Here is a 12240-nt window from a genome sequence, read left to right on the forward strand (position 1 = left end):
ATTAAGGGGTTTTGTACCTGAATATGTTGATGACACTGTTGCGTTCCCGAAGATTTTATGTACTTGAACATGGTTTTAAAGGTGTTTCGAACCGGAACACATTGATGCAGGTGTTGTGTACCTGAACATGTCCTAAAGGTGTATTGTACCTGAACATGTCCTTGGGGTTGAGAGCAGCCAGCCAGTAGCTGTAGGAATCAGTGTAGTAGTTGCAGGTTCCTCTGCCGTGACATTCGATGAAGGGAATCTTCCGGAAGTTCTCCAGACAGGATCCAGGAGAAGCCAGAGGCTGACCCGAGCCCTCCGCCCCCACTCCTGTTTCCTAAAGACCAACAGCATCAACAACAAGTGTCAAAGGTCAAAGCAACAACTCACACACTACAACAATAGGCGTTTTTTGGACTGGAGGCATAGCTCTAAGAACAGGGTTCGTACAACTTTTTAAGAGTAAAATTCAAGCACATTTAAAGATTCCTGAAGCCTCTATCATCACATCTAAATTGTGATTATAAATGGAATTGCAAAAAATAAAGTTAACAGAGCTGATTGCCTCTGTGTTGGACTTCTTCCTGGGTGTGATGACCCCTGAGGTCATCTTGAAGGCGGCTCTAAATGGTCTATTTCTATTGGTTGTATGAGTGGCTGCTTGGTGTGATCAGGAGCACCTAGGGGCCCCAGTGTTCCCAGGTTACTAAAGAGCTGGCTGATTTGTAATCACTCTCTTTGCTTCCCTCCGCAGGTAACACACATCCCGGTTTTGGTTATGGTGTTTTAGTTTTCCCCTTCAGGATTTGGACACTTGCACAGACATGCATCACGCATGCATCACTCACACACCACTGACTCTACTGATTTTCATACCCCATATTATCTTTGGCTTTAATTTGATTTGATTTAAGTTAATAAAAATTTAGCTTTAATCTTCAATCCTTTGTGTGTCTCTCCTTTTGTCGTGGCCATCTTGAGCCAGCTCATAACAGTGGGGAACAAGAGGGTTGCCTCTTTGCGGCTGCAGGTCGTGGGGAGGAAGACTCTGACTGTGGATTGTGCTTATGCACCAAACAGCAGTTCGGAGTACCTGGCCTTCTTCTTCTTCCTTTATACCCACAGCAATCAATGTATATCGCCATTTTGTTTATTTTACCAGCTGTTCATTCTAACTTTGATTGTATGTTTTGATCATGATTATTTAATGCTTGCTGAGACGCCAAGAGACAAGGTCTTTTATTTCAACTCAACAAAGTGTAACAATAAGACACATGAGAGGTTTGCTTGGTGGCCACTTTGTTAACTGATTGATGAAACAAGCACACTTGTCAAATTTTAAAACTGACAGTCTTACTTTAAACAGAACAGCCCAACTCGACCCAAACCAGTAACATTAGCTCACCATCACAAAGGAGTATCCGAACCAGAGAGGGTCCCAGCCTGAAGGACACTCTGGAATTATACTGGTCTGACTGTGGACGGCGATCACGTTGGCTCTGGCCTCACATACAGTACACCTTCAACACAGGGAACACATGGTAACACACATGTTAATGGTATACATTAATACACTGTGTGTGTGTGTGTGTGTGTGTGTGTGTTACCGGCTGATGTATTTCTTCAATGAGTCCCCGGAGATGAACGGCATGCTGCTTGGCAGTGGTTCGTCGGTGGACAGCCAGTAGGAGTAGTCATTGCGTGAGGCGTAGCGACAGGTGCTGTCAGTGTTACAGAACAGGAAGGGCATGGTGGTAAAACGAGGTAAACAACTACCTAATGTACCTGAAGAGAGAGAGACAAACAAATGTTTTTGGTTTTGACGACAGTGAATGAGGAGTTTTTGTAAAGTGCGTTAAGACTCTGAACGTGCCGAAGAGTCCGTTTATTAGTCCATCATTAGTTTAATTAACTAGACGCATTCTCCTGCTCTCCACAGGATGAACTATTTTTAATGACCTGTCTGTTGTATCTGTCTGTCTCTAACTGTCTGTCTGTTTCTCCGTGTCCATCTCATGCAGTGATAGAAGAAGCATTCAGATTATATACTTAAGTAAAAGTAGAAATACAACACAACATTACAAGTCCATTAAAAGTCCTGCATTCAAAACCTTATTTACATCAAAGTACAAAAGTATTATCTGGAAAATATACTCAAAGTATCAAAAGTACTGTCACCCCACTCAAAAAATGTCATTGGGTTATTATTATTGATGCAATGTGTAAGCAGTATGTTTTTTAATGTTGTGTCTGGTTGAGAACTAGTTTAATCTTTAGTTTAATCTAAAACAATACTTTCTATTTGATATGATGATGTCAGCCCAAAATGTATCATTTTAGTTCCATTGTGTTTAATTTGTTTATTTGTTTATTTTACTGTTTTTATCTTGTTTTATTGTATATTGGGTGTTTTATTCTATGTTATAGAAGAATAATCTTAATGAGTAAAGTAATCAGTAACTATTGCTGCCCAATATAAATGTAAAATATACATTTCTGAAAAGAAGACTTATAAAGTAGCATAAAATAAAAATACTCAAGTACAAGTACTTCAAAACTGTTCATCAGTACAGTACTTGTGTAAATGTACTAAGTTACTTTTCACCACTTGTTACCCAGGTCTTGTCCGTGAGCTCGGTTGTTTCCGTTGATGAACAGCAGTGAATATCCGCTGTACATCTGAGTAGATCCTGCAGGGCATTCTGGGATAAAGAGTTCCTGGCTGTGTCTGGTGAACAGGAAGCCTTCCTTCTCTGGTGCATCGCTGCAGGGACCTGGATGACCCAGAACACCTTTAGCACCAACCGGTCCTCGTGAACCTGTGATACCTGACGAGTATATAATCAACAAACAACATTAAAATCTCTAATTTGCCTTTAGTTTACAAAGTCTGTAATATTTCCATATTTTTCTACCTTTTGGTCCGGGTATTCCTGGGTTTCCCTGGTCCCCTTTCAGTCCAAGACGACCACCTTGTCCTCTTTTACCAGCCCTCCCTCTGCTCCCCTTAGAACCTACAGCCGTAAAACACAGAATTGCTCCTAAAACTTCATGTCTCTATACTGTTTGTATCTAAAACCATATTCGCTCCGTTTGTATCTGAAATTGCATTTACACAGCTCACGCCTAAAGCCCGAACACTGAGAGTGAAATATGATTCCAGACTCACCTGGACGTCCAGGTCTCCCACGGGTCCCTGGAGGTCCTTTTTGTCCTGCAGGTCCTGGGTCTCCATCTGAGCCTTTGTCTCCTGGCAGCAACACCACCTCCCTGGATACGTCCGTCCCTCTCTGGCCTGCAGGGATCAGTATTGAGTACTACATCCGGTACTTCTACCAGCATACAGTATTCAGTATGGGTGTGGTACTATTACCAGAGGCAATACACTGTAGTATTAGTACTCCGAAGACAGCAGTATTAGTAGTCAGTAGTAATGTGTCGCAGCGGTATTCAGGTGTGTGGCCGCTGTGATTGGGCAGTTTGCTGTTGTGTGATGTCACTGTGTTACCTCTCCTCCCAGGTGGTCCTGGAGGTCCTCGTGAGCTGCCGCTACCTGGTGGACCGGCCTCCCCCTTCAGACCTGAAGCACACACAAGGAAGCCACTGGCAGCTCTGTTGTACAACGTTAAACTGTCCAATAAAAACATGAATATTAACTTTACCTTCAAAGAAACTGATGTGGCAGTAACAAATATTAGATTTACACTCTGAGTCCAAAGTTTATCTTCCAGAAGTTATTCTATTTTTTGTTTCAAACTCTACAGAGACGACAGAGCCTGCTATAAATTACCAAAGAGCTTGCCGAGATAAGACTGTTCTGTTCTCCTGGGATGATGACCGTGGATGCTGACTGATGAATGTACACGTGGTCAGGAGAGAGTTCTTTTTGTCTGTAGTTGTACTGTTCAGTATACTGGTTATCTGACTGGAGTTCTTACCGACAGGTCCTGTGACACCAGTTTCTCCCATCAGGCCTTTGTGTCCTTGTAGGCCTGGTGGTCTGTCTTCACCCTGCCAACAACAACAACAACAACAACTGTATTAAATACACTCACACGTGTGTTTTGAGACTGTGATGATTTAATACAACACAACATACTGCTCAGCACTAAATCTTACTTTCTGCTCAAAATGTTACTAGATACTTATCTTCCAGTCAATGATTATTTGGTAAATACTTCCAATTTAAGATCTAAGGTCTAAGATAAACTGGATATAGAGTGTATATAGATTCACTTGAATTTCTGTGTTACATTATAACTATGGGCTGTACTGACTGGGGTGCCTCGTGGGCCAGGGTCACCAGGGAAACCAGGTGGTCCTGTGTCTCCTGGTGCTCCTTTACATCCCTTCTCTCCTTTAAAACCAGGACCTGGAGGACCAGGAGGACCCTGACAGCCTGGCGGACCTACAGAGAGAGACTTGATTATTTTCACATATTGGATCCCTCACCACAGTTACATTTCCTTCATTTAGAGACACATATCACGTCAAGAAATCTAGTTCTCCTGTCTTTGTATGCAGATGATATTGGTTTATGATAATCTGATTTATGTTATCTTGGCACAGACCAGAACTAAAGGGCAACAAGGGAAGATTTCCTTTGGTCCAGGCCAACTGAACTAAACTGCAGGTGTGAAGAGACCTCAGAGTCTACAGCCATGCTAGCAGGTCTGTGATACCTCTATGGGTACACAGTGAGCTCTCCATCCCCTTCTCTGATAGTGCCCTACCAGCTCCTGATACATGTCCCTCTTCCTCCTATGTGCCTCCTCAATCATGGAAATTTGAACATCAAGATCGAAAGCTATTGAATGGACCTTGTGGTGAGATTGTTTGTAAGTCAACCCATTGTTTCATCGACTCAATGTGTATCGTCACCTTTGGGTCCTTGTTCTCCGGGGAATCCGTTTTCTCCTTTGCCTCCTTCAGTGCAAACTCCCTCCTTGCCAGGACAACCAGGAGGACCAGGAGGTCCAGGAGGACCAGGACAACCTGGGTGTCCCCCTAGACCACAAGGACCAGGAGGACCACAGGGACCAGGAGGACCCTTTTCACCAGCACACCCTGAGGACACCAGAGGAGGTGGAGAGTGTGTGTTTTATTTTTTTCTTTAGTTCTGACTGAAAACTAAACTCATAATCACACCTGAAAACTCACCGGTTGGACCTTTCTCCCCCTCCGGGCCCCGCTGTCCAATTCCAGGAGCTATAGAAAGAAAACCAGCCAATCGGAAAAGAGAAAACAACCCTGCCCCTAGCCCTAACCACCATCAGGATGGGTTATGAGATGAATCAAAAAATTAAACTGTTCATAACAAAACAACAAAAACACTTAAATATTCAATCAGAATAAAGATGGTGGCTGATCACTGTCCAAATCAGATTAATCCAGTCCTGTCTCCTACCTCCCATGGCTCCTTTCTCTCCAGGAGGCCCAGGTATCCCATCCTGTCCCTGGTTTCCTCTGGGACCAGCTGGACCAGGATCTCCAGGAGCTCCCTTGTTACCTGAAAATGAAGATACAATTAACCCACTGAGAGGACAGTTATCAGCCTGTTTTTATAATGCCATGTTAACAGACAGACAGTAGAGCTGTCTCTGGATGCCACATTTAAGTTTTTTGATCAGTAGAAGTGTTGTTGCGGTGGGCAAGTAGCACTGCTATCAGAATCAGAATCAGAAATACTTTATTGATCCCCGGGGGGAAATTACACAAATACAAAGTTATGATAAAGGAATAAAGGAAAAAAGTAAGAAAAAATGAGAAAACAGACAGGAGCAACTGCCTCAGGCTGCATGCATGGTCGGCACATGCGCACTTCTACCTCATGCCATTAATAATACTCTAACACTGGTTTATGTACCTGTGAGGCCGGTGGGTCCTGGAGGGCCATTTTTCCCTGGAGGACCATCACAACCCTTTTCACCAGGAGACCCAGGATTACCTGAGACAGACAGACAGGCAGACAGACATGTAAAAGAGGCTTTTGTTCAGCTTGAGGAAGGTGCTGTGATCTGTCCTGACTTGTATCAACTGCATGTTTTTTATGTTTTAACAGTTTAAACGGCAGAAATATGGTGTATAAACTGTGATTAATCAGACCTCTGCATCCTGGGGGTCCAGAATGTCCTTTGGGGCCACAGGGGCCACAGTCTCCTGGAGGACCAAAGTTTCCACTGTCCCCTGGTTTCCCCTTCACACCTGGAGATCCAGCACATCCCGGATTCCCCTGAGAGGATGACAGGGGAGGAGAATTGCTATTTTTCACATCTTTTGTTGTGTATTTCATACTCCTCAAGCCTTTGTGCCAGGGCTAAAAACTGAAACTCTCTATTTGAAAGTTAATTCTTCACCAAAATACACTTGGATTTGACCAGTATGTGTTCTTGAAAGATGGGAAAGAGAAGTGAAAGAAAGAACAGAGAGGTTGTTGGGCTGAAGTGGAGGAAGGAAATCATGGAAGTGTAAAAACAAATGTGAGACAAAAGTTGCTTTTTTGAAGAGAAGCATGAATGTGTAAGTTGGTTACTGGAAGTAAAACAAATTTCACAGATAAATTCTATGTCTAGAAAAAACTGGTGGGGCCATGGCAATATAAAGCAGAACATCATCTGCATACAAGGATAACCGATTATGTGTAAAAGCACCTTAAAATTAATTTATAAACAATTAAAATTAATAGGATATCCCATTAATATTCACACTCCTCCCAGTCCTTTCTTTTTATGATAAATGTTTTTTTGTAAATAGCCTTACTTTAATGCAGTTATCTGTTAAAGATCTGTTCAGTTCTGATCAGTAATCTGTTAAAGAAAGGTTATATAAAATGTTGATAGTGGCGTTATTTGTTAAGCTGGCACTAATAATAAAAAAGTGTTAAGGTTAGTAATGTTTGTTTGTCTCTGGATGTGTGTGATACCTTATCTCCTGGAAATCCTTTAGATCCTGGTCCAGGTGGACTCGGTTCTCCTTTAGGACCTTTAGGTCCTCCTGGTCCTGGTTTTCCATCTGAACCAGGTTGCCCACAAGGCCCTGCACAACCTTTCTCACCTTTACCACCTGGACAAAAACACCACAAGGTTTTAGAAAAGTAGGGAGACAGAGATAATCCAGTGAAAGTTTATCTTCTTAAAGTTTATCTTCTCTAGTAAAGGTAAGGTTGATGTTTTAGAAGTCTGTTTCAGACAGCTGATCTTTTTCAAACTTAAGTGTTGCTGCAGAGCTCAGTTTGATGTTTTTAAAGCCTGTGTATTATCCCAGTCTTGTTTCAAGACAAATTTAGTCTTTTAATTACTTTCTAGTATCCATCTAATTAATGACTTTTGAAAGGTAAGACTCTCAAGCAGGTGTGTTGGGGGGGGGGGGGGATGGCGGTTACCTGGCTTCCCCAGCTCTCCTGGGTCACCGTTGAGTCCACAGGCACCAGGAGGACCTTTCTCTCCATCTCTGCCGGGGTCTCCAGGAAGTCCTGACAGACATACATATTCATCAACTGTCAAATTAAAATTTGATAGTCACGCAGAATCATAAAAACATGATGCAAATAAGATCTCGCCCATCAGGGTTTTGAGAAGGAGGCAACAACATTTTCCGGACTGTGTCTTTGACTGTCATGTAAACTGCCACTTTTAGGTTTTCAGTGGACCACAGGGAGAGTAGATACTACAGTTCTGGTAGCTATTAAGAATCAACCAACAAACAAACAAACAATATTTCCAGTTAGCTGTGTTCACCTCGCGGCCCAGCATTTCCAGGTCTACCGTTGCTGCCGTCGGGGCCCTCCGGCCCCGGGAGGCCCCTCTCTCCTTTAGGACCAGTGAGACCTGTGGGCCCTGAGGGTGAGACAGGACGCAGACAGACAGGTCACAGACAGGTAGAACAACAACCTTTTTTTTGTCTGACTCTGTTCGATGAGTTCAGCTACATGTGTTGTGATATTTTAATTCATATTAATATTCATTTTATATAAATAAATGGTTACATTTATATTGTGCTTTTATCCAAAACGCCTTTTTTGCCGCTCATTCATCCATTCACACACACACACACACACACACACACGCACACACACACCTTTGACTTAAAATGAAAGTGGATATTGTTACAATATTAATATTTAGTCTGGAGTTTATTTGCTTGAATTGATGTTTCAGTTTTGCCGTTTTACAGTGACTACGCATTTGACGATTTATTGGCTCTGAGCAGTTGCCAGGCAACCAGTGTAGACAGCAGGAAATTACTGCTCCCAGCTAAGAAACAAACAAGATATAACATGTTCATCAGTGGGCTTGTAGGTGTATTTTGTAACCTTTGGACAGAGCCAGGCTAGCTTTTTCTAGTCTTTATGCTAAGCTAAGCCAACCAGCTGCTTGTTGTAGCTTTATATGTAATGGACAAAGTCAAAGTAAAGAGGTATAAAAGGACACTAAAATGTGACCCAGAATAAAACCCTGAGGAACACAGGACAACATCTGCTGAGGATTGAGGAAAGGCTCACACATTCTGAAAATGAATCAATGATACCCAACACAGTTTCTCACCATACTACTACATTCATATAGAACTGAATAGAATAAAGTACCAGGTTCTCCAGAGTCTCCAGGATCTCCATACATCGCCACAGCTGTCTGGGTTCCTTTTGGTCCGGTTTCTCCTCTGTCCCCCTGAAGCCCCGGAGGCCCCTGAGAACCTCTGACCCCATCTACACCCATCTGACCTGAAAGACAGACAGGTCATGGACAGTTACAGCCAGACAAAACTGATTGATTGTTAGACCGATTGATTGATTGATTGATTGATTGATTGATTGATGAAACCTTTCGGCCCTGTTTGTCCAGTCTCTCCTGACTTCCCATCATCCCCTGGACTCCCGAGGGCTCCCGGAGGACCTGAGTCCCCTCTGATACCTAAAACACATATATGTGGATGTTACTACACTTGTGAGGACACTGTATTGACTTATATTCACAAGTTGGTTTAATTTTTACCCTGAAAGGTCTACGGTTACAAGTCTACTTTACCTACATGCTAACATGCTCACAATGACTGTGATAACATGCTGATGTTTAGCAGGTATAATGTTGTCCACTCGCTAATTAGCAGTAAACATCAAGTACAGCTGACAATGATGGGAATGTTGACCTGATGATGGCGCTAGATGAAAAGTCAGAGGATCACCAAATGTAATAAAATTTATCCTGAGAGGAACATGAAGGTCTGGACCAAATTTCATGACAATAAAACCAATTGTTGTTGAGATATTTCAGTCTGAAGTGGTTCAGAGTGTGTATCTGGTTTGAATCTAAACAAAAATAATAACTTTATAAATATGTATATATAGAGCAGGAGGAGCAGGTGTGTCCATGCCGCCTTACCTGGGCTTCCTGGCTCCCCATTGGTCCCTCTCAGGCCCTTCAGTCCAACACCTCCTGCTGGACCTGGAGTTCCATCAAATCCTGGGGCCCCGTATGGCCCCTGTGACCCAACAGCTCCCACGCCAGACAGCCCAGGGTCGCCCTGCACACCCTTTGGGCCCCGGGCCCCTGTAAGACAAGATACCTTGGCTGAGAGACACTGTGGTTTTATTTTATTTTTCCTATAAACTCAGGAAATTCAGGGACTGGTTCATCACTTCAAAGAAAAGCTCAAAGTTTTTCCAACAAGAAGGTGGATATTAGATTCTGTAAAGGGACACAAACTCTACTGTCACCAGCTTGTAGAGGTGGTACCTGTGAATCCGATGACGCCAATTTGTCCCTGCTCTCCATTAGGCCCAAGAGCTCCAGGTAAACACAGTCCAACAGAACCAACAGGACCAGGTACACCATCCAGACCACTACGACCTGTGAGATACATCAGTTTACTTCAGTTCCCTTTGGGTGTTTTCAAACCTGTGTTTTTAAGTCAGACTTGTTTTGGTTTCCCCCTTGGTACGATTAATTTGATCTGAACGCAACAGTCATAGTTGCACCAAAACAACCTCACCAAGATGCTTTGGAGGAAGTGGTCTGGATCTGGTCACAGACAAATTCTCAAGGAGTTTGGGAAAGTGATCTGACTTCGATCTGACTCAACTACAAGGCACGCTCTGCAGGTAGCCTGGTAAGCTTTGCATGCTGGGAAGTGGATGAATGAAATCAACAATAGCTAGCAGCTAGCTGGAGAATGAATGGGAGTCTGACCTTGGGAAGATAGGAGGTTCTTCAAGACCTTTTTCCTGTGTTTACTGTCTCGCTCGTCTAACCAATGAGAGGAGGGAACATTCTCACCTGGCTTTTATTGATGCTTTTAAGTTTATTTTTTTCTGTGTAAAAAGAAACTCAGGAAGAAAACAGCCTTTAGTTCAGTCTAACATCTGTTTTCCTGCAGTAGTCTTTTGTCACAAGGTAGCGCTTTACTCTACATCTTCTATAACATGGATTGGAGTCATGTGAATGAACATAAGACTACAAGATATATCCTTGGAGAAAATAATGAAGGAGGTGAAGGTGAGTCAGCTATCATCTCTATGTAGACACCTGGGAGTCCATTAGAACCATCAGCACAGGTGGATTCATTTTTAACTAGTTCTAATCTCTGGATCCTGGCTCCCCAGTACTGGTTCATTAGCTCTGAAACAAGCTACCTTTGGGTCCTGGTGGTCCGTTTTGTCCTGGAGATCCTGGAGCTCCATCAGATCCTTGGGGTCCGGGGTTTCCTTGGGGCCCCACAGAGCCATCTTCTCCCTGGGGACCTGACCGACCCTGCTGACCTGGGAAACCGATACCTCTGTCCCCCTGTGACCACAGAGACCAACATGAAAGCAGTAAACCACCACAGGATGAGGAAGACTGTTGAAAGACTGCTCACCATGACTTCTGTTTAAATCCAACAGCAAAACAGAAAGTAGTGTGATGTTGTTATGCACCACATTCATGTCATATGGGAGTAATACTAATTAATTAGTAGTAATAAATAATTTGTATAAATAGTTTCCAACCTGTAAACAATGTTCACATCAACATCCAGTCATAATTATGATCGAAACACTCTCTCTCTTTCTGACAGCTCTGTCTCAATGCTGAGTACAACAGAAGAGTCTGAAAACCAAACAAACATGGACGCCGCAGACAAAGTCTGTTGATTTTAAGAAGATTAAAGACAGTGTGTGTGTTTTATTTATACAAAGTATTTCAACCCTCTCATGACCAACTCTGTGTTGGCCATCAGTCTTGAACCTGATAATCTTTCTTCTCTACCATCCACCACACATGTTCAGCCTCTGACGGATCTCTGAACTCCAGTTCTTTTTCTTATTTCTCTCTGGTCGCTGTCCTTTTTCCTGTCATCTCTGTACGTGTGTGACGCAGATTGACTTTGCAATGAGAACCTCATTTCTCTGTGTTCAGAGGTTTCTGGGCTCCAACCCCTCTTTAAGTTGAGGACTTCCTGTCAACGTTACCTTGGGGCCCGGCATCCCTGGAGGGCCTGATGGCCCTGCCCGTCCCTTGATACCTAAACTTGGTAAACCTGGAGCTCCTGAAATGCCCTTGAGTCCTGAGCCAGACAAAAACAATGTATTATTTATAATCTTCAGTTCATTGAAAGCCACAGCCGACTGTTTTATTTAACACGGTTCAAAAACCTGACCTTTGACCCCTGGGAAGCCCGGAGGGCCCTGGACTGAAAATCCTTCATCTCCTTTTTCTCCCGTTGGACCAACAGATCCTGGATAACCTGGAGTTCCTGTCACACCTGAGACCAGCAGGGACAACAGGTGAGTCACATGCAGAGACAGAACTGATAGAGCTGCATGTTTTCTGTCAGAATGAAGGTTTATTTTTATGACAGAATCTGAAACAGATACACTGTGTCTGAGGCTCATCACTTTAAATCTTTTACAGATTTCACAGACAAAATACATTTAGGGATATGCAACATGAAAGCAGCAAAGTAATAATGGTCTTTAAACGCTTCCAGGTAGAGCCTCAAGATTAGATAATAAAACAAGTCCCACCTTAAGGTCCTTATCAGGTCAGATGATACTGTGTTTTAGAGCTGCATATTTCCAAATAGACCTTAAAGTAAATTAGCACAAACCAGTTGTCCTACTGTGAGGCAGTAGATGGATCTGTCTCACCTTCAGGTCCGGGGTTTCCAGATAAACCTTTTTCTCCTTTCTGTCCTGGATCTCCTGGAGAGGTTTTGATTTCACCTGGAGAACCTTTTTCCCCTGAATAAACAAACAGACAGATAGACAGAGTGGTTGTTAGG

At 43.1% G+C, this 12240-nt stretch overlaps 1 protein-coding gene across 2 annotated transcripts in view; it reads right to left on the reverse strand.

The window, feature by feature from the left end:
• col4a3 (collagen, type IV, alpha 3) overlaps window positions 1-12240 on the reverse strand; it is a 33074-nt gene that overhangs the window by 2879 nt on the left and 17955 nt on the right. Inside the window, exons 27-51 of one of the 2 annotated variants that reach the window (XM_070905487.1) lie at window positions 12107-12199; window positions 11617-11721; window positions 11429-11523; window positions 10613-10763; window positions 9717-9830; window positions 9363-9530; window positions 8805-8894; window positions 8570-8704; window positions 7722-7820; window positions 7367-7456; window positions 6908-7047; window positions 6091-6217; window positions 5852-5932; window positions 5393-5494; window positions 5146-5193; window positions 4867-5052; window positions 4263-4393; window positions 3924-3996; window positions 3494-3565; window positions 3155-3280; window positions 2901-2999; window positions 2601-2813; window positions 1593-1770; window positions 1391-1505; window positions 150-322 (exon numbers count right to left, since the gene is read on the reverse strand). In XM_070905487.1, coding sequence (XP_070761588.1) covers window positions 150-322; window positions 1391-1505; window positions 1593-1770; window positions 2601-2813; window positions 2901-2999; window positions 3155-3280; window positions 3494-3565; window positions 3924-3996; window positions 4263-4393; window positions 4867-5052; window positions 5146-5193; window positions 5393-5494; window positions 5852-5932; window positions 6091-6217; window positions 6908-7047; window positions 7367-7456; window positions 7722-7820; window positions 8570-8704; window positions 8805-8894; window positions 9363-9530; window positions 9717-9830; window positions 10613-10763; window positions 11429-11523; window positions 11617-11721; window positions 12107-12199 — 3004 coding nt within the window. Of the gene's footprint in view, window positions 1-149; window positions 323-1390; window positions 1506-1592; window positions 1771-2593; window positions 2814-2900; window positions 3000-3154; window positions 3281-3493; window positions 3566-3923; window positions 3997-4262; window positions 4394-4866; window positions 5053-5145; window positions 5194-5392; window positions 5495-5851; window positions 5933-6090; window positions 6218-6907; window positions 7048-7366; window positions 7457-7721; window positions 7821-8569; window positions 8705-8804; window positions 8895-9362; window positions 9531-9716; window positions 9831-10612; window positions 10764-11428; window positions 11524-11616; window positions 11722-12106; window positions 12200-12240 lie in introns of those variants that run through there. The other variant, XM_070905488.1, reaches the window with a different exon arrangement.

Source organism: Enoplosus armatus, chromosome 5 (assembly GCF_043641665.1).
Source record: "Enoplosus armatus isolate fEnoArm2 chromosome 5, fEnoArm2.hap1, whole genome shotgun sequence".
In the NCBI taxonomy this organism is placed as follows: Eukaryota; Metazoa; Chordata; class Actinopteri; order Centrarchiformes; family Enoplosidae; genus Enoplosus; species Enoplosus armatus.